Source organism: Homarus americanus, unplaced genomic scaffold, assembly GCF_018991925.1.
Source record: "Homarus americanus isolate GMGI-L3 unplaced genomic scaffold, GMGI_Hamer_2.0 scaffold46622, whole genome shotgun sequence".
Taxonomy (NCBI): Eukaryota; Metazoa; Arthropoda; class Malacostraca; order Decapoda; family Nephropidae; genus Homarus; species Homarus americanus.
In genome coordinates this window covers 169,745-192,175 of record NW_024719895.1, presented here as the reverse complement: position 1 = coordinate 192,175, position 22,431 = coordinate 169,745, and the positions used below count along the sequence as shown (strand labels likewise).

Sequence of the window (22,431 nt, the reverse complement as noted above, 5' to 3'; positions counted from 1 at the left end):
CTCTTTTTATATTTTTCTGACTTTCTTTTATATTAATTTATGAGGCTAACACTCTCTCTCCCTTCCTGTTTCTCGCGGTCAAAGTTTCTTAACAATTTAAAATCATGTTCAAGACAGATAGACGGTAGCCTGACTGTGTAGGCTGTTCCTGGTAGTATCTTGGAAAACGTGTTAAATATGATTGTGTAACTGACTACAAGTTCCTGAGTTCCTGCCAAGTTTCCCGCCCTTCAACCTGTTGATAAGTCCAACCTAGTAAAAAAGATGGTGTGTTCTCTGGTACTACCGCTGCATATATAGATAATGGTGAACCGGCGTTTTGCAGACTCGGATAATTATTCGTCTTAATGAAAGTATATAACAGAACCTCTCAAGGCAGAGCTTATCTTACCTAAGATAGCAGTTTGTTTTTTATTTTTGTTTTTTTACGGGGAATAGCCAGCCCGGGCACAGGTCATCGAAGAGAAAAAGACTATATTAATCTACACCACGAAGATGTCGGAAAACCAGCTAGTTGAAGTAAGATAGATTGTATGAGTATGGAAACACAGAAGAAGGTAGAGCATTCTACAGTTTGGCTGTGTGGGTGTCATAAGAAGAATACGACTCCTGTTGTCTCGGTAGGGTTGTCAAAACCTCCGTCCGTTGTCATATTGTCTAACAAAATTTTTTACACCTAAGTTAATCGTGAGACAGGACAGCTGGGGAGCCTAGTACAGGAGACGACAGGTGGGGAGCCTAGTACAGGAGACGACAGGTGAGGGAGCCTAGTACAGGAGAGGACAGGTGTGGAGCCTAGTACAGGAGAGGACAGGTGTGGAGCCTAGTACAGGAGAGGACAGATGAGGGAGCCTAGTACAGGAGAGGACAGGTGTGGAGCCTAGTACAGGAGAGGACAGGTGAGGGAGCCTAGTACAGGAGAGGACAGGTGAGGGAGCCTAGTACAGGAGAGGACAGGTGAGGGAGCCTAGTACAGGAGAGGACAGGTGAGGGAGCTTAGTATAGGAGACGACAGGTGATAGTACAGGAGACCAGGTGTGGAGCCTAGTACAGGAGACACAGAGGTGTGGAGCCTAGTACAGGAGACGACAGGTGAATGACAGGAGAGAACAAGTGATGATACAGGAGTGTGGAGCCTGAGAAAGACCTAAAAAAGACAGGTGTGGAGCAAGTGAGGGAGCCTAGTACAGGAGAGGACAGGTGTGGAGCCTAGTACAGGAGAGGAGAGGTGTGGAGCCTAGTACAGGAGAGGACAGGTGAGGGAGCTTAGTATAGGAGAATGATCAGACCAGACACAGTAAATAAGGTAACACAGGAGAACAGAGGTTACAAGGAGAAGAATGACAGAGGAACAGTGATATACGAGTATGAGAAACCTAAAAAAGACCAAGTTTTGTAGTTATAAACATGCTCTCGTAAAAGAGAAATACCCTGCATATGGCTAAAAGTGTGTATCATGTGGTCTCAGTAATCATTTTGCTAACGTGTGTAAATCACAGAAAAGTCAGTCAAGTAAAACGAGAGAGGTAAAGAATAAGAGAAGTCATAAGATCTATAATGTGTGTGACATTGACTGTGACACATCTGAGTCTGAATCTTCCTCAACAAAGGCACCTACTGACTTTATTCATTCAGTGTCTTCTAAACCTAGATCCCATGACAACAATCACAAGGAAGCTAAGTGTAAGACGGTGATAGGGGGTAAAGAGATAGTTTTTCAGATTGACACTGGTTCTACTGTGAATATTCTACCCCTCAGTTTTGCCAAACATGTTAAACCTACAAATAGAGTCCTTAAGACCTGGAACCAAGGCAGTTAGGTTCCAGTTAGTATATGCACGAGGAATTTGTACAACCCTATAACTGGTCAGAAGTGTCCTATTGATTTCATTGTTTTTAAGGGAACCTTACACCACTTTTAGCGATGAATACTAACCAACAGGTGGGACTGGTAGAAGTAAAGAAGGGCAACTGAGCAAGTGTTCAATATCAAACTAGAAAATGGGTATTTGGATGTGATGAAGGGCTCTCTAGTAACCCTTCCTGGTGTACAGTCCCTCAAAGTTGACCCACTTATTAAACCTGTATTTATGCCTGACAGACGCATGCCAATATCCATGAAGCCTAAACTAAAGGCAGAGTTAGTGAGACTAGTCAAGCTGGGTGTAATTGTACCTGTAGATGAATTAACCCCTTGGGTGAGTTAAGCTGTTGTGAGTCCCAAAAAGAACGGGAAAGTCAGAGTTTGCATAGACCCAAGATAACTGAATAAGGCCCTTTAGAGAGATCACTATACACTTCCTATCCTTGAGGACACCCTTTATGAATTGGGCCAGTCTAGAGTATTCTAGAAAGTTCACTTGGCATCTGGTTATTGGCATGTGACGCTTGATACTCCTTCTAGCTACTTGACCACATTCCTAACATGTCTTGGTAGATTCAGCTGGCTGCTCCTACCTTTTGAGTTAAATGTATCCTCGGAAAATTTTTAGAGGCACGAACAGGTTTGAAGGGAGTTGTCTGCATTGTTGACGATGCCATAATACATGGGGCCGACACGACAGAACACGATGCAAACCTAGAAAGTTTTTTAAAATGTTGTCGAGAGAATAATATCCAGCTTAAAATTAACAAACCAAGATTGGGATGTGGAGTGACACTTTACTGTTCATGGGACATCAAATAACCAAAGAGGGTCTTCAACCTGATCCTGAAAAAGTAAAAGTAATTAAGAATTTCCCAGTTCCAGAATCCTAAACTACTCTCAGGTCATTCCTAGGTCTGGCTAATTATGTGTCCAGATTCCTACCTAATGTGTGCGATGTCTTACACACCCTTTATAATCTGGTGAAAAATGATGTACCCTGGTGCTAGTCCAGTGCACAATAGCGGGTTTTTCATAAGGTTAAAGGCATGGTAGCTGATAAATGTCTGCTGGTGTTTTATGACCCTAATAAGGAGTTAACGCTTGAGAATGATGCTAGTGAATATGGACTTGGCTCAGTGCTTCTGTAGGAAGGAAAACCTGTTGCTTTCGCAAGACCTAACAATTTAGTTGCCTGATTCACGCCCCCTTACCGTTGGCACGTCCCAGGTGCAGCCTCTTACACTTCGTGACATGAATCTGAGCAGCCATTTTTTCAGCCATTCTTAAAGCTCGATTAGATTTATGAATCTCTAACATTCTTTGGACACAGGTGTGTTAGGCAGAGAGGCAGTCAGAACACCAATCACCTTCATCACATCTGTACAGCTGTGTGTTAGGCAGAGAGGCAGTCAGAACACCAATCACCTTCATCACATCTGTACAGCTGTGTGTTAGCACCTGAGTCACTCGGCACCATCCACTTCCCTCACTGACACCCTCACGTGTTCACACCTCTCTCCCTACCTCGTCCGCACACTGGCCTCACTCCCTACCTTCAGTCATCATAATCACGCTTATCAGAACAATAACATTACACGATACATCTGCGTACTTGTTAAAGAGCTGTGTTCATCAATACAGTGGGAAGTGACCCAAAGTGCACCTGATTACACTTGTGCTCCTCCACACTAAGTAAGGTTCAGGTTTATGATGTGCCTCTTGTGTTTCGTCACGTGTATTCTAGTGAAGACTACAGAACATTACTGACAATAGATATACGTATATACATTTTCTGAGTGTTGATTTATTGAAACGCTTTCGGGCCAATTTACAAACTGAATATTTTCAGTAAAAATACTTCCAAGCATTTGTTTCATGTTGTAAAAAGCTGTAAAGATAAATGATCTGTCATTAATAGCAGACAACCAAAAAATATTAAACCTGAACATATGGGTAACAGCACTACGAGAGAGGCCGCTCACTGAATGTCAGTCTCTGACAGTTACTTGTTAGTTTTTAGATCCAACATACAGTAGCTTTGGAAGAACTACCATGTAATGTGTCACAACACACACAAATAAAATAGTCCCAAGTAATGTAAGAGGTTAAGTCTTCCTGGCGGCTTATTACATCAGTGCGTACATGTTTTATTATGTGGACAGAAAAATACTCTAGTAAGTTATCTACCCTGTACCTACATGTAAGTACTGTATATATAATAAGAATTCACATGACGTAGCAACAGATATGTTCGAAAGGAACTAACTGCAGGTTAGGCAGTGGACGTAGGGAAGTTGAGTTGTGGCAGCTGTGGGCTGATGAGTTCAGTCCTCTCTGTTTTCTACCAACAATGTGTGGGTATTAGGGATGCACTGGAACTAGTTCAGGGCGGCTACTTCAGGCCGGAACCTCGATTTTTATGGAGTTCCTGTTCCGGCCGGAACTTCGGTAAAATAACCGGCCGGAACCGGAACTTTGTACAATAGTACTAAATACTGTTTCATAAATTAAAATATAATTCACTGTTAATGTTTCTTATTTCTAATGGTTAATGCAGCATCAAAAAGTAGTTAATGGTTAATGAATATTGAAGTATGTGTACCAAAAAATGTATTGCTTATTAAATCATATTTATTGTACTGGACATGTCATGTACAGTACAAGAAACTGAGTATGAGGCACCTGACTGAGTGTCAAACCGAACAGGTGCTGTGCACATCATTCTGTTGGACCTGTGTCCTGACACAAAGGTTGACACCTTGCCTCTGTGCGAATTTTTCTAAACTTTTTACTTTTTTTACTTTTATCTTCTTCACCAAATGATCGGCTCGTTAGCCGCTTGGACGATCGGTCATGTCTCTGTTGCGCACTGTTGGCAAGTACTGGGCATGCACTGGCTCCTAAATGTACCTGAACCTGCTCCAGTGTTGGTCTAGTCTGGTCTTGAAAGAGCTCACACTCGGTGCCATCACAACACTTTCTGGTAGATTGTTCCAAGAGTTCACAACTCTCACTCCAAAAAAATTTGCCGTCACAGTTTTCTGGACTTGCGGCTTCTTCAATCTTGAGCTGTGACCCCTTGTGGGACGAGCGTCCGCCAGCTCCAAGTAAGGACACTCGACTGAGTAGTGCCCCTTGAGATGCTTATGCACCTCAATTAGATCACCCCTTGCCTGTCTGTAGTATAAGCTAGGCAAGTTCAGGCACTCCAATCTCTCAGGGTAGCTGAGGTGCCGAAGTGCAGGCACCAGTCTGGTGGCCCTCCTTTGAACATTTTCAACAAACTGACAGTCCCTAACATACTCTTTTTCGATCACGATGGCCCGAGAACTTCAGCCCGAGAACTTCAGCTCATTGTCAATATACACAACTAGGTCCTTCTCACATCGTCTCAAATAATGCAGTTTCTTCATCCCATTGGGACATATGATACGCCTCCTTACCATTGGTACGACCCAGGTGCAGCCTCTTACACTTCGTGACATTGAATCTCAGCAGACATTTCTTCGACCATTCTTGGAGCTCACAGAGGTCCTTCTGCAGCTCTTCACAGTCCGCTTGGTTCTTGATTTCTCGAAATAACTTGCCGTCATCGGCAAACATTTGTGTGGAGGAGTGTAAAACGTCAGGCATGTCATTTATGAAACAAACAAGCAACAGCGGGCCCAATACACTACCCTGCGGTACCCCACTTGTGACAGGTATAGATGATGATTTCGTGCCATTAATCACCATTCACACATGTCGCTAGGACAGAATTCCGTGCAGCCTTAAACAAAAGCCTAGGTAAATATTGTCGATATTACCACCCCATCCCAGAATATGGGCCCAAATATCCAATACCTTGAGCAATCATGCTAAGCAGGAGCGCCCCGGCATAAAACTGTGTTGGCAATCCTTTACAAGGTTGTTTCGTAGATGATGTTCCATCGCGGCATCTCTGATAATACTCTCAAGTACTTTACATATTATGCTGGTCAGGCGCACCGGTCTATAGTTGTTCGTGGAGTGACGATCGCCCTTCTTGAAGATAGGACTCGCATAAGCCACTTTCCATTCACTGGGGACCTTTTGTTCATCCAGGCATTTACAAAACAGGATCTTCAGGGGCTCTGCAAGCTCGTTGCACAATTCTCTTAGCACTCTAGGATGCACCATGTCAGGGCCGGGACTCTTATGGACCTTTAGCTTTGACAGTTTATTTCTAATACCCTCTTCTGTGAACACAATGTGGGTCAGTGTTGTGTCAAACCGTCTGTCCTCAAACGCAGGAAGGGTAATCGCATCCTCTCTTGTGAACACCCAGGAAAAGAAGCTGTTCAATGCCTCAGCTTTATCCTGGTCAGAATCTGCGTAACTACCATCTTCAAGCCTCAGGTCTGATACTCCTACTCGCATTTTTAATTTTGACTTTGCATAGAGGTAAAATACCTTTGGGTTTGACTTGACCTTGCTTGCAACCAGCCTCTGGAACTCCTTTTCAGCCCTTCTACACTCTCATCTTTGCTTGGTTTCTGGCTCTTGCATACATCCTCCTGTCCTGCTCATCATTTGACCCAACCCACGTCTTGAATTTCTGAGTTTTCTTAACTTTGTTGACCGCCACATGGTTCATGTATAGGGATCCCCTTGTATTCCTAGAGGCACTGGGTTTGGTCTTGGGTATATATTTATCGATCAAATGGGTTACTTTACTTGTTATGATATTCAGCGTAGTGTCTGCATTCTTGTGCCTTAATGAGTCAGGCCAGTTGATACCCCTCATCTCTTCCCCCATCCCATTGTAATTTCCATTGTAATATTTGCACCTTGGCCTGGCCTTATCTTGAACTAGATAACAGTTAAATCTGAATGACAACACTATATGGTGACTGGTGCCAACTGGGGCAAGGTGTTCCAGTTTGGCCACCAAACCCTCCTCATTTGTTATGATGAGGTCTAGTGGCTTGGGTGTTTGCTCCCCTCTAGTGTGTCGGGTCTCTAACATGTTGGAACAGAAAATTATCTCTCAGAGTTTCTACAAAAAGAGTAGCAGGGTTATTCAAGTCATTTGGGGTGAACTCGTTTCTCCAGTCGATGTCGCCATAGTTAAAGTCTCCCATGATAAGGAGGTGGGTAGGGTTGAGCATCGCCGCGTTGTTTATTAAGGCTCTTAAGTTCCTTTGATTTAGTGGGCCACAGTTTGGGGATCTGTAGATACACCCGACAATAAGTAAGTCCCTTCCCTTTAATTTAATTTTACACTACTTGGACTCTTCAAAAACATCCTCTCCTTGTACCCTCGCCTGGCTGGCTCTAAGGTCTTACCTAGCATAGATAACCACAACCCTCTTGCAAGTTTCTTGAGAAAGGTTCGTAAATGAGTCATATCCAGCAATACTGAACTCACATTCCTCTGGGTCGATTCTCCTGTTCTTGTACAACAGTTCTACAACTCCTACAATATCTGGTTGGTGTACCTTCAGTAGTGTTTCAAACTCCTCTCTCTTATCAAGAAACGTGTCAGTATTAGTGTGCATGACATTCAAGCCAGAATTTGTTCTTGGTAACGTCTCTACTCTTAATAGTAACCCCCCTTCCCCCCATTCTCAGAAGCTGCAGCATTTGCTAAGTACACTGTATTTTGCAGGGTGTGGTTAGAAATGTCATTGTTTAAAAGGCGCTCGCCTCCTCCTGTCTGGTAGGCGGAGCTGGTGCCACCTCCCGGGTGGGGGGTAGAGCGGGTGGAGGGTGCGCTGCTGCTCCCTGGCCCTGTGTCGGCACACTTGCTTAAATCAAATGATTTTAAATTTTAATATTTAACATGCAACTTTGGTTCGAATTATGCAAAAAAATCCAAGATTCAAAAGTTTTAATAATGGGATGATCTGTAAACACTCACTAAGTCACCATAACTATCCTACAAGTTATATCAAGTTCCTCAGTTTGTTATATTCATTCCTTTTGCTCATTTGAGATGAATACAACTATGACAAGAGAAAATACTCTCTAAATAAAAGCTTCAGGCAGGATTTTAACATCTGTACAATATAACTATACTGTATATCTTTTTTGGTGCTGTCAATGATAATTCAGAAAAATATTGGTTAATTAATAAATTCTCATTAGCGCCACCACAGCCCTCGATTAAGGCATGGGTTGCTTAGAATACATTTGAGGCTGAGTGTGAAGAAATGCCATGATTTGAGGAGGTTTTAAGTATCAAATGGAGAGGATAATTTCAGTGCGTGATGAGTTTAGTCACTGCAGGACAACACTGTCCGCTGTTGTCACTGTTTACATCTGTAAGATTTGTTGATTTGACAGATGTGTGCAGTAGGTGGGAGCCGCACCAGTAGGTGGCCCCTGGTGGTAGTAATAATGGTGCTGGTAGCAGCAGCCAGGACCAAGGGGGATATCATCTATGCGGAGACTGCCACCATCGCCTTCGACATCTGGGCCACTGACCTGGTAAGTGACAATGGCTACATAATTATGCCTGTACTCTCAACTCTAATATTAGGCACAGTAATAGAAATTTTTGGATAAATTAATTTGTCAATACAACACAGCTATACTGGTTGTGGTATATCAATAGTGACGCCATCATATATTACCATTATTGTTAGTCTATAAGCAGTTTGGAAGCAGGTCCCGGGTGGTCCAGGCAACAAGGAAAAATCTTCCCCGACTGAGATATAACCAGGAAGGGGCTGGGACAGTCAAGGTTATGTTGTATAAACCTTACCTGAGCGAAGACACACACACACACACACACACACACACACACACACACACACACAGAGGCACGCAGTGAATTCTTCTCTGCTGCATCACATCCTTGAGTCACCTGTAGAGATCAATGAACAGCTGATGACCTAGTGCATCCCACTAGCCAAAGGCCGGTGCGCCACCCCCATCAGTGCGTATGCTCCTACATTAGATGTTGATAACGACACCAAAGATTCTTTCTATAATTCCTTGGACACCGTCATACACAACACCCCCAGGACGGACAAGCTACTCCTCATGGGCGAATTCAACGGCCATGAGGGCCTCTCGGCAAACATTGCATGGGTCGGAAAGTCCAACAGCAAAAAGGCAGAGACTACTCTCACTAAGTGCATAACACTGCCTGGTAATTACCAACACTGTATTTCATTTGAAACCCAAATTCAAGACATCCTACAAACATCCCAGGTCTAACAATTGGCGCCCTCTTGATTATATTATTGCCTGGCAGAAGCATAAGAAGGAAATACAAATCACCCATGCCATGCGTGGACAAAACTAAATTAGGCAGGGAGTTAAAACCAAAACACGATAAAGGGAGGACTCATAGCACGACTAACTTAAATGTCTACTACACAAACAGTAGAAGTATGAGAAACAAAATGGATGAAATTAGGGCGCTGGTATGTAACATAAAAATCGATATAATAGCATTCACCGAAACATGGATAAACTTAGACTCTCGTGAGTTACCTGTCGAATACCAAATTGCAGGTTACAAATTATTCCACACCGATAGGCAGATTAGGAAAGGAAGAAGAGTAGCAATTTATGTCAGGGATAAACTGAAGTGTGAAATAAATAAGGAAATAAAAACTGAACTGAATACAGAAACAATTTAGATAGAATTAACCAATGGTGGAGAAAATTAATCATAGGAGTAATATATAGACTTCCTAATCTTGATAAAGTTAATGAGCGACTTGTTTGGGATGAAATATGTAGGGCCTCCAGACAAAGCAAAGTCTGTATTGTAGGCGACATTAACTTTAGTCAAATAGATTGGACTGACCTTACAGGTAACTCAAAATCAGAGGATTTTCTTCAAACAGTTCTGGACTGTTTCCAAAGTCAATATATAGCTGAACCAGCTCGGGGTAATAATTTACTCGATTTGGTTCTGTCAAACAGAGAAAACCTCACTAGTAATATCAAGGTAGGGAACAAACTAGCTAACAGTGATCAGAGAAGTGAGATTCGAATTAGAATTTAATGACAGTCACAAGGAAAATTCCATTTAAGTCCCAAATTTCAGAAGGGCAAACTTTGATAGTTTGAAAAGGCAACTGAGAGAAGGGGTATCACGTTTGGGGTGAATTACATGATCTGACATAATGTACCCACAGAGGGCAACCTCACTTTACCTGAAGACGTGACAACGATAACCTCACAAAATATGATGGATGAGAATGACCTGATCATGAGATCTGAGGTTGACGACTTCCACAGCAATTTAAATAATGAGTTACTTAATGCACAAAGGCAGAACATACCATACAGAAAACTCAGATCAAACAACAATGACCCTAAATGGATAAATAATTATTGAAAGAATATTACTGGACAAAGGAAGGCTATAGGTAGGAGAATAAATCGTGGTGAAGTTTACCTCCTAGATTATTATAAGGTATTGGCCAGTCGGGTTAAGACCAAGCTAAGAAAAGCAAAGAGGAATAATGAACTGAAAGTACCAAGGGAGGTGAAGTTAAACCCCAAGGGATTCTTTCAAATGTACCAAACCAAAACACGAGACAAGATTGGACCAATGCAGTCGGACACTGGTGAGCTAATGGATAATGAAGGAGAAATGAGCAATAATCTGAACAGATATTTTTCAGCAGTTTTCACCACCGAAAATTTAAACATGATACCCGAGGCACCGACTATATACAGAGATAGTGAAGAAGATAGATTAAGCGAGATAGTAGTGACTAGTAACGATGTAAGCAAATAGACAAATTAAAGCCTAATAAGTCACCAGGTCCTAATGAGATATTTACCAGAGTATTAAAGGAATGTAAGGAAGAGCTTAGTATGTCCTTAGTAAATTTGTTTAACATGTCCTTAAAAACGGGTGTAGTACCAAAATCCTGGAGGATAGCGAATGAAATATCGATTTTCAAGAAGATCACTTTCCTCTAACTATCATCCAATCAGTTTAACATCAATTGTAGGCAAATTACTGGAAACAATAATTTCAAACACTATTTGAAATCACCTGGAGAATCACAAGTTGATCAATGAATCCCAACATGGCTTGACAAGTGGGCATTCATGGCTGAATAATCTGTTAACATTCTTTTCAGCTGTTTTCGAATCCGTGGACGACAGACACGATTATGATGTGGTATATCTCGACTTTAGCAAAGCCTTCGACAGAGTCCCCCACAAAAGACTAATTCGAAAAGTGAAGGCTCATGACATTGGAGGAGATATTCTAAAATGGATTAGGGCGTGGTTACAGGACAGGAAACAGCGAGTGAGCATTAACGGCATTAAATCCGATTGGGGTGACATCACTAGTGGAGTACCCCAAGGCTCAGTGCTTGAACCATTATAATTATTATTTATTCTATACATAAACGATATAGACGTAGACAGCAACATAAATAAATTTGCTGATGTTACTAAAAGAGAGTGTGTACCGGGTAATTAAAACTGACAAGGACTCTGCAAAATTACAGGAAGATCTCAAATTTTTCGAATGGTCTGAAAAATGGCGAATGAAATTTAATGTGGACAAATGTAAAGTGTTAGTCTAGGAGATGTAAACAGAGAAACCAGATATCAGATGAACAACGTCAATACAAGGCTAACAAAGAATTTGGCTTCATACAAAGGAGTGTTAGTTACAAGACTAGCGAGGTCATCCTAAAACTATATCTTGCACTTGTGAGACCTCACTTGGATTACGCAGTTCAATTCTGGTCACCATACTACAGAATGGATATAGAATCCCTAGAAAAAATTAACAGGAGAATGATAAGACAAATTCCAAGCACTAGGAACCTTGAGTACAGAGACAGGTTAAAGCATAAATGGAAGTCAGGGCTAAACAAAGGTGATATAATAAAGGTACTCAAACTATCCAACCAGGAGTGAACTTGTAGCAATGGCTTTAAATTAGATAAATTTAGATTTAGGCACAATATAGGTAAACACTGGCTTGGAAATAGAGTAGTGGATGAGTGGAACAAGTTACCAAACAAAATCATAAACTCAAATACGCTGGATAGCTTCAAACATACCATAGGTTGGATGGATATATGAGCGATAGAGGTTGGGTGTAAACGGGACTACCCAGTATGGGCCAATAGGCCTGCTGCAGTTGCCTCCATTCTTACGTTCTTAAGCGCCGGGCTCGGGAGGTCTGTGCCACTTGTCAGACCACCAGTACACCACTTGGCACATGCTCGGCGACCGATATGGAGGGAGGAGCGCAGGGTAGCTAAGCTAAGTGGCGAGACAAGAAACAACTGAGGAACAAGGAGGCTCTCCTTGTAGTGAAGAAAGAAGTAACAAGACCAAAACAATACAGAGTAAGAACAACAACAACACATATATCAACAATAAGACATTCAGAGTTTATCAACCTCTACGAATCATTACCAGACGTAGAAGACCAAAAAGATGAAAAATTGGTAGTACAGAAAAAACAAAGAAGAACAGAAGGAAGAGGCCAAAATAACAAGACTACAGCCATAATGACCATCGATGTTGACAGCCAGTATTACAAACAAACATCATCAACTACAGTTAGTGCGACATACTCCAAGGTATCTACATTGATATGCTGAAGTACTAGCTCCTTCGTCTATATTTTTTTATTTATATTGATGGACTGAATAGAAACCCTAATGCTTGCTGTACCCGATTCTGTCTCCGGACATTGGAGTAGCCCATCGGAACACTCTACCAAAATCTGGAGTATGGCACCGATGTTTTTGCGTCTCCTTTCCCTCTACCTTTGCCTACTTAAGCCATCTGCAAGGAGGCACACCAGCTATTGAGTAGTTTTTTGTTTAGACATAGAGTTAAAGTGTCTGAAAGATGCCACATTTGGATTTATTTATATTATTATACCTCCATCAGTTCCATCTGTGCACGGGAGGCAAACATTGCTTGCTACACACTTCATCGTAAACAAGAGTCAAATTTCACAGCATAAACTGTTGACAGGAGAAACAATTTACCTCACTTTTACTGGATATTAAAACAGCAGAAGTACAATATCAATTCTCCCTTACAAGTAGTTATGGACAATAACAGCAGTAGATCCCTTCTCCATCCTTATGTACAGTATATGTAACTTGACTAAACACTCTCTTCACTCATTACTTCATAATATCTTAGAACCACCAAAACAGCTAAGAAGCGTGACCTGAACCTTACTGACAGCCATTAAGCTTTGACTTTGTCCCTGCTTTCAGCGACCCGGGTTCACTCTGACTGAGAAAACCATCAATGACAGGATTTGCTTTTGCAAGACACACTCTCCAAACATACAGGCCAGCACCACTTCATTCACCTCTCCCACCAGCAGCTTACCCACGAATAGCCTGTCCAGTGGCGTCCTACCCAGCAGCAACCTTCCCACCACCAGTAGTGGATCCGATGGTAAAAATTATGTGGCTGCTCAGTCGGTGTTTTTACTGAGTTCGGCTGAGCTTGAATGCAATATTTAGATACGTAAGGGTGACTTACACATGAGGGAGATATGGTTAAGAGGAAAGGTGTTGCTGGCATGTTAGGAGGTAAACATAGATATACTGTATGTTTAATATTATACTGTGCTTAGATATACAGTATATACAGGAGACGTAGATACAGGTGTCTGTGTGTGTGGGGGGGGAGAGTGATATACTGTAGATTACTTTAACTTTAAACATCCTTTTGGAATTCATTAAAATCTAATTAGTAATTACAGTATAGTCATAATACAGTAGTTCAATAATTAACCTAACCACACCATCAATGTTGTGACCATCATCTCTGAATCCCACAGTTCTGGTTATAAACACCTACAGCTCACACAGCCTTGATCAGTGAAGATTTATAAAACAGGTGGTGTTAACCCAGGGATTCTTTCCACAGGATACAAAGCATCTTCCATCGAATACTTCTACTTCAGTGAGTACAACTATATCAGGAATCACCCAAAGAAGCACTAACCAGCTGCAGCCGATGATCTAACCACACCCACAAAACACTGATGATGGTGAGGGCTTTACTTACTAACTCATATCCTTCTTTTTCATGAGTACGTCTTTGTACCATGTTTACTAGTCAGGTACTCTTCAAGATCTTTTGTATGGTAAGAGTGTTCTCCCAAGTCGAGAATCGGGATTTACAACCATTCTACATGTCAGTTCTGACACCAAGTAATAGAATCTTCTTAAAGTCGAGTCTCAGTTAAATAATTATGATGCCATTTTACAAGTGCTTGTTTGTGCTCTAGCTTCGCTGTGTTAGGGGCTCTCAGGAAACTCTAGTTAAGAGGATAATTTAACATAAAAGGCTTTGAGAATCCAGATCCGAGATGTTGGGAACACCACACACACCAGGGGTTTATTGCGTGCGCTGCCGTGATAACCTTTACTACATAATTGCTGTAGTTCATATCGGCCGCTCCTCTTGCAACAATAGGCTGTACCATCACAAATTTTTTATCAATTGTTCGTGTGCTCCTACAACATTCACTAACAACCCTATAAGATGTTTTGTAATGGCTTGATCATTAGACAAATATTAAAATTTTGGAAATAATGTTGCCACCAAACTGAACTCTCACCAGCCGCACCTAGCAAGCTTGGTAGAATATAAAATTTCACAATTTTATATGAGGCCAATATGGGGTTTCATGATTATACATTGCAGGTTCCATCTTCTCGTCCATTGCACCAAAATACTCAACCATGTCCTTCTTGCACAGATTCTCCTGCTGATATATCACATACACCCTCTCCTGACCACAATCTCATGCTTTTACTAACACATTCACCCTCACTTGATCCACACCTCAGTTATCCTGCCATTTCACATGGTGTATCAAGTAATGTTCTACCTCCTCCTTGTACCCACTCTTTAAATATGCATGCCACCTCTAGAGATGTACTGTAATTGATTCCCCTTGCATTAACCCTGTTCCATCCACTGTTGCCACAGAGGACCAAGGTGAAATGAACGCTGCCATGAAATCGATAATGCACACACTTCAGTAAAAGTTGATACACCTTTATGTTGTGGTTTTGCTTCTCTCTTTATATGTAATAATATGCACTACTTTAACTTGTATTCATTGATAATAATGCAATGTATGTACTTTACGTTCATTACACCTACATTGAGGAAAGATTGATAAGTTTTTAAAGAGTGTTCTTCTTTTCATGTAATGAAAATTAAATTATAATAATGTGAGCAAGAGGAAATTACAAACTAAAAGATAAAGTTTACTCACCTTCATGTACTCTTTTAAACTTCAACTAATGCTTTGCACACTTCTGGAATCATGAGAGCAATACTAGCATTTGATACTAGAAACAGATACATCAAGCTTTTATAAGAATCTCCAGCGGCAAGAAATCTTAATGTGATCGCTAGATTAGTTTTCACAGGAATTGCTGCCCTCATATTTGAATCTATTTTCTGTAATTTTGGACCAATAACATTACCAAGCACCTTAAAGTCACTTTGAGACATTTTTGTAAAACTCTGAAATCAATACCTGTCTAATTATAATTCTCCACATGGAGCTGCATTAGATCGCTTTTTCAGATATATGGTCTAACGCACGTTTTTCTCTTCTTCCTGCGTTGTTTATTAATGATAAAATACAGTAAGCGGCAGCTGCAATTCCAAGATCCATTTTCAAGCGCACAGCCTTCACAGGTTCCCCTAGAGATAGTTGCTTACTCACTGGCTCGTTTAAACAGTGGCCATGTTGCTTCAAATTGCTCCACATTGACTACAACATTGCAGCAATCATGGTCATGACAATATTTTCTTCGTCAATATTTCCAACAGAAATGTTGCCTAATGTTGCTCAATTTTTATTGCTCGTGTAATCGCGCCAGAAGGCTTCAACTCAGTCATCAGGGGAGCCCTCTAGCGAACTCTTAGTCCATTTTGGCTGCCCGCCAAAATTGATCGCCATTGTAAGGCAACTCCAAGATGACACGAACAGCAGTCCGGCACAATGGCACCCAGTCCGAGTTTTCCCCATCCAAACGGGAGTAAAACAAGGATGTGTACTGGCAACAACTCTTTTCCATTTTCTTGGCTGCCTTCCTTATTCATGCCAGTGCCAATTTAGCCAGCAGGGTGGACGTCCAGTACCAGATGAAAGGACTTTTAAACATAAGATGACTCTAGGCAAGAACAAAGGTTGTCAGCCATTTCCATCACTAAACTTCAGTATGCAGATGACTTCACCCTCGTCACTCACACTGAGCGCGACCTATGGGATATCCTGAACACATACACATATGCGTATGTACTCCCACTAAAAAATTATTCGGCATGTGTCATATTGTATCACGTCGTAAGGGTGCCGAATAATTTTTAAATGGGTGTACATGTATGTATCGTGCATGTACAGTATACATGTGTGTGTGTGTGTGTGTGTGTGTGTGTGTGTGTGTGTGTGTACAAGTATCATGTACACCCACTAAAAAATTATTCGGCACCCTTACGACTTGATACAATATGACACATGCCGAATAATTTTTTAGTGGGTGTACACTTCAGCCTTGAGGTGAAAGTAAGTAAAACTCGGATTCTCTTTCAGCTTGCCCCTGGTTCAGCCACACCTCCACCATCCATCCAGGTTAACGGTACTACCCTCTCTAATGTTACCCACTTTCAGTATCTCGGCTCTCACCTGTCCATCACTGCGGACATCGATGAAGAGATTCAACATCGGATCTGACGTGCATCTCAAGCCCTTGGCAGACTCCGTACCCGTGTCTTCAGCTGCAGGGAGCTGAAATTATATACAAATTTACACGTATATCGAGCAGTGGTCCTCCCCACCCTGCTGTATGGCAGTGAGACATGGGTCACATACAGGAGGCACCTCAAGGCACTTGAAAATGTTCACCATAATGAAACCAGGGAATATAAGTAAATAATCTGGTTCTCCACTTTGAAAATTGATCAGGTTTCGTCCAGAAGTGAATGTATGGCTTTTAAGTACACCATGTCCCTAATCAAATACAAATTTCATGTTATTATCATTATTACTTGTGCAGATTTGAGCTCATACATGGAAAGTGTGATACAGTACTTAGGATAAATAATTGACGGCTTGAATTGCTTAGCAGAATTGTGTTGAATATATAAAAGGTATCATTTATAGAATCAAATTAGAATGTATATGTACAGTAATTGAATAAAAAATCTGGAAATAATTTGGAAGAGATTTATAGCATTAAGTTCACTTTTGGAAGATACAAAAATCATGTTGCTACCTAAATTTTGGACGAAGACATGAATAAGCATACAGTACAGTCGAGTTGATGGTAGTCATTTTCTGAATTGGTCACTAATGGTATACTGTACTTTGCCAAACCTAGGCACTCAAAATATTTCTTATTCTATTATATGCCTCTGAAAACATGGGTATAGACACAATAATTATGCTTCTATTTCAAATATAAATAGATTTACAGGTAAACCTCGAGTTACAATGGGGTTAGTTTCCTGAAAACTCCTCTTAGGTGAATTATCATAAATAAGAAGCATTATAAAATGGGGTTCAATGGGATATGTTCCCAGCCAGTCCCTAAACACACATGTATCACCAACAAAATAACTCCTACTATCAGTACAAAACAATTAAACAGCTCCCACATAGCCTCTGGGGAGTCTCATGCTGCTTAACAATGTCAAGCTTCACCTCAGAGACACGGTTGTCTTGGATGCCTTGGCCTTCCCAGACATTTTCAATGTTACAATGTTCACTTCAGTCACAAAAACAGAGTCGTCATCAAGACATTTAAGTCATAATATACAAGGAATTTCTATAGGCCAGCAACTGAAGCAATGGATGCTGGTGCACATGAAACACTGATGGAATTCTGGAAGGCATTTAACATTAAAGACTGCATTGACATTACGGGTGTATAAAAATGTCTTGGGATGAAGTGAAGCCTTCCACCATGAACATTAGCTAGCACCAACTTTGGTGAATTTACGACAGTGGACAAAGTAATCGCAGAAATATTGAAACTAGAAAAGGAAATTGGAGGTGAGGGTTTTGATGACATGCAGAAAGTGGAGGTGAATGAACTGCTGGACTTGCATTTTCAAGAACCAATAAATGATTAGCTTGAAGAGATATAACAGATGACAGTAATAGTGCTGATGATGCTGAAGTGGAACCCGTAAAACCTAAATTAACAATCAAGGTGACCTCTGAATTCCTCCTGAAAGCAAATGAACTTAATGAGGTGTGTTGAGACATAGATCCAATAATGGCAGAGAAGTTTAAAGTTCAAAAGTGGCCTTGATGATTTTAGTGTGGCATACAGAGAAATTTTGAAAGATCTGCAAAGAAAAAGCAAACAACAGAAAATAACAGACTTCTTCTCGAGGCTGTGGTCACCCCACCCCAACCATCAACATCACCCGCTGATCTAGAGCCTGTAGCCGATGATCCTGATGATCCATTGGCTAAAGAAATAAAAATCATTCCAGTTTGATCATCATCGAAGTCTTCTTCATCAATCACCGTCATCAGAAGGCTTCACAACATCTATAATATCATCGTCATCACAGTTATGCTACAATCACCTAGCCTTGGTTCGGTGAGTAGTGTAATCATTAATATTTTTAATGGTTTATGGTACTGTATGTTAGTTTTATTATTATCATCATATTTGTGCATAATGTAAATGTTTAAAAGGTGCGCATTTCACGTGATAAGAGTCCACACTCGGCCAAGATCCAGCCACCCCATTTTTCCCATAAGAAGCAAAGTTTGCAGAAACACAATTTTGCTCAACACTGTTTTCGAGGAACCTAACCCCGGTGTTGGACGAGGACTGTACTCAGAAGGTATGTAGAAGCCGAGAGAGCTGGCAACTGGGAGCATCACGTTGCTGAAATAGAGAACGTGCTTCCATATATGGTATCTGCAGGTCATACCAAGTATACAGTAGGGTGTGACCCTTGCCCTCCAAAAATAAAAAAAATGGTCGTACAATGCTGTTCAAAGTTTTAGTGTTGTGTATTTATCTAGGAAACACCCCTGGCAGAAGGTAGCACGAGTGGGTACTTCCTCTCCTCAAAGATTCCTTCAATATTTCTTTATGCAATTTCACCACAATTCTCATATAATTTAGGATCATTTGGTGCCAGGTTGATAAAATATTATCCTAAAGGAATCGGCTTTCCTGAAAAAGAATCCCACACTTAACATCGTGAGTCAAATGTTTACAAAGAGCAAACAGCTGATCAGCTTACCACAATGTCTGTCTTCAACACTTAGTAAATTAGTACAGTAGTCATGTATTTATCATCACTTAATAAATACTATTGTAGTACTAGTTGGAATTTGGCTAAAAGGAATTGCAATGTAAATTAAATAAAGCAGTGGATTTATTATAAAAGTGAAGATGGTCTGCCTACAGTGGCCTGACATGAATGAGGAAGGTTGTTGGGTGTTACTGGGCCAGTAACACAGGAACCAAATTTTACCAGGGAGTGCTGAATATTCTGGTGCCCAAAATATTGGGGTGCTGCAGCACCCTCCCTCGCCACGTCCTTGTACTGGGTGGAGCGAGAAGGGGGAAGACGGTGCATCACACACGAGAGAACTGACTAACCTCGGAGTGTGTGCGGAAGATGCACACCTACCAAGTTCACAGATATGGAGGGATAAGTGTACAGTATTTGCATTAATATTACCTTAAAAACCAGGAGTCTTAGAGTGCACCCAGTTTAGAACAATAAGTTTAATAAGACAAGCCTGCAGAATTTATATACGGACAACAGGAGGCTGCAGTGTTAGTAAATAATGAACTTACTAATTGGTTCACAATTACAGTAAAACATGGCTGTTCTATCTCCAGTATTGTATAATATATACAGTATTAAGAATTCTTAATGAGAGAAGGTATAAGTGATAATGAAGGACTAAAAGTTAATGGTAAAGTAATGTCAAATACAAGTAAACCTCTATTTATGATGGGGTTAGATTCCTGAAAACCCCATCGCAGGTCGAAATATCGTAAATCGGGATCACTATAACCTACACTACTAGTATAAGTACAAAACAATTAAACAACACTCACATCATTAAGAACAAGTCTGGTAGTCATTATATGTTCCCTTGAGGACTAAGGAGACTCTTAAGGTGGAATAGAGACATCAACCTGAGTCACACACAGACCTTGAGGAATCTGAAGAGTGGGAACTGGAGGTGTAGCCTTCATCTTGGCCTTAAAGATGGTGAGCTAAACATCTGCCAGACATTTTCAAAGTTACGCTGCTCACTTCAGTTACAAAAACATGATAATAATGACGGGGGACTCAATTATTTTATATAAAAAAAGTAGGAAATTTTGCGAGGGAGGTGTGGTAGGGGAGGGTCTCGTGTTACTGACCTGATTAATGTCAGGTGGAGGTGGGGTGGGGGATTGGTAGTCTCATGCAATGTCAGGTCACCCGTTGTCAGGGAGTGGGATTATAGTTTTGTCAATCTGTGGTTTGAGTTGGAACAAATTGCAACATAAATTATTTTTGTTGCAACTTGCTTGGCACTCCTAGCTGAACAACGTATAAAAGTAGAGAGAAATAAAGGTGATGGAAAGTTATCTAATTTGCATACATCATATATTATGCATGTAATCATATACGTAATGTGCCTGCAAGTACAGTACTGTATATCTAATGTGCTTATAATACAATATGTGTTCTCATTACAATTATATATTAAACATTTGATGTGTTTAATTACTTGGAAATCTATATTTTTGTGATAAAAAATCCAGGTTTTACACACAAATATAAATTTTGGGTCTTATTTTAATTTACCAAGCAATTTCACTGTCAAAAACAAGAACTACATCATATAATCAACTTATAAAGAACAAAAAATAAATTTGATTTTCATATTTTGATGGAAAAAGAGAAACGTTTTGGAACTAGTGTACTTAAAATCTGCCTGTGGTACTTAAAGGGTTAACTTTAACATGTTATATCTATAATCCGGCCCTTCATATTATATATTATTTGAAAGCCTATTTCTGGGTCTTCTAGACTCACTGTATAACGAATTGGCCACCCCCCTCTAACACAACCCACTACACCCCCTCTACCACGACCCACTACACTCCCTCTACCACGACCCACTACACTCCCTCTACCACGACCCACTACACCCCCTCTACCACGACCCACTACACCCCCTCTACCACGACCCACTACACCCCCTCTACCACGACCCACTACACCCCTCTACTACTACCCCTCTACCACGACCCACTACACTCCCTCTACCACGACCCACTACACCCCCTCTACCGACCCACACCCCTCCTACCACCTCTACACCTACCACCCTCTCCCACACCCTCCCACACCACCCTCTCCACCTACCACACCACCCCTCTCCCTCCCCCCCTCCCCACCCCCACACCTCCACACCCTCCCCACCACCCTCTCCACCCACCCACACCACCTCTCCCACACCCTCCCCACCACCCTCCCACCCTCCCACACCACCCTCTCCACCTCCCCACACCACCCCTCTCCCACACCCTACCACACCTCCTCCCACACCTACCCCACACTGAATCGGCTGCTTGTCCAATTAACCAGTCCGTTCACACATATTTATATTTGGGTTTTAAGTAACGAAACCCAAACGGTAGTTCCTTTGTTTTATTATAAAAGGTTGTATATATAATTCCTGAGTGTATATCAACCGTAAGTCTCACTGTCTAGGAGTGAATGAGAAAGGGACGGCGTTTATGTATGATAAACGTTAGGTCACGTCCTTACGATATGAGTTGAGGTGAGCTACTGAAGCTTAGGGGCATCGCAGTGCGTGCTTACAGAAATGCTGAGCTATGGGTCTCGCCCTCTTGGGTAAGTTGCCCGCTCACGTGTCCATCTCATGTCTTACTCATAGACAGTGGAAAGTTACAGGGTGGTGAATCTGAATATAATATCAGATGTATTGACCCATTTATATAATACGTTCTGTTGAAGAGACAGGGGCCCATTACAACACCACCCTCTCCACACCCTACCCACACTACTAAGATATATCAATAGAACAGTTGTTATAATGTTATTACTGCAACTAAGGTAAGGTCTTTGAGCGCTTAACAAGGTTAGTAATACACCTGTCTAAGAACATTAGAAATTATGAGAAACAGAACTGTGTGTAGATCATTAGCATTGGAGTCACGAGTTAAGAGATGAAAGAAGATTATTAAGGATTGAAGAAAAGTTGTGAAGCTAAAATACAGTTGAAGTAGAAAGACTCTGGGCTGAACCAGGTCGCTTGGTCTTGTTTATTGTTTGTTTATCTTTGTTTTGCTCCTCGTGTCGTCAGACCTTTGTGGTGGTTTATTTACATGGTGCTGCTTGTTACACTTATTACTTCGTGTTTTGTTTTTTTATTACTGTGGTGGAGTTACTAAACCCTCCCAGGTCCCTGTGTGGCTGGGAGGGTAGTCAGTTTTTTTTTAATTGCTAATGTGTTAGTTAAGTGTTAGTTGTGTTAGTTTAAAGTACACTGTATAGAGAGGCCTCCTACATTTTACAAAGAATACGCTCATAGT

At 41.2% G+C, this 22,431-nt stretch overlaps 1 protein-coding gene across 1 annotated transcript; it reads left to right on the top strand.

Annotated features, from left to right (window-relative positions):
• The first annotated feature begins 3,283 nt into the window (after window positions 1-3,283).
• Window positions 3,284-16,542, top strand: LOC121860319. Its single transcript, XM_042357388.1, has 5 exons — window positions 3,284-3,559; window positions 8,174-8,317; window positions 13,069-13,255; window positions 13,733-13,856; window positions 16,503-16,542. Exons 2-4 carry the CDS (start codon window positions 8,174-8,176, stop codon window positions 13,807-13,809), a joined length of 408 nt encoding a protein of 135 aa, XP_042213322.1. The 5' UTR covers window positions 3,284-3,559; the 3' UTR covers window positions 13,810-13,856; window positions 16,503-16,542.
• Window positions 16,543-22,431: the final 5,889 nt, after the last annotated feature.

Bases quoted from the DNA above. Each gene is read 5' to 3' on its own strand.
- LOC121860319 (XM_042357388.1), top strand. From the start codon at position 8,174: ATGTGTGCAGTAGGTGGGAGCCGCACCAGTAGGTGGCCCCTGGTGGTA. The intron at 8,318-13,068 runs GTAAGTGACAAT...CCCTGCTTTCAG, and splicing joins ACATCTGGGCCACTGACCTG to CGACCCGGGTTCACTCTGAC. The intron at 13,256-13,732 runs GTAAAAATTATG...TTCTTTCCACAG, and splicing joins CACCAGTAGTGGATCCGATG to GATACAAAGCATCTTCCATC.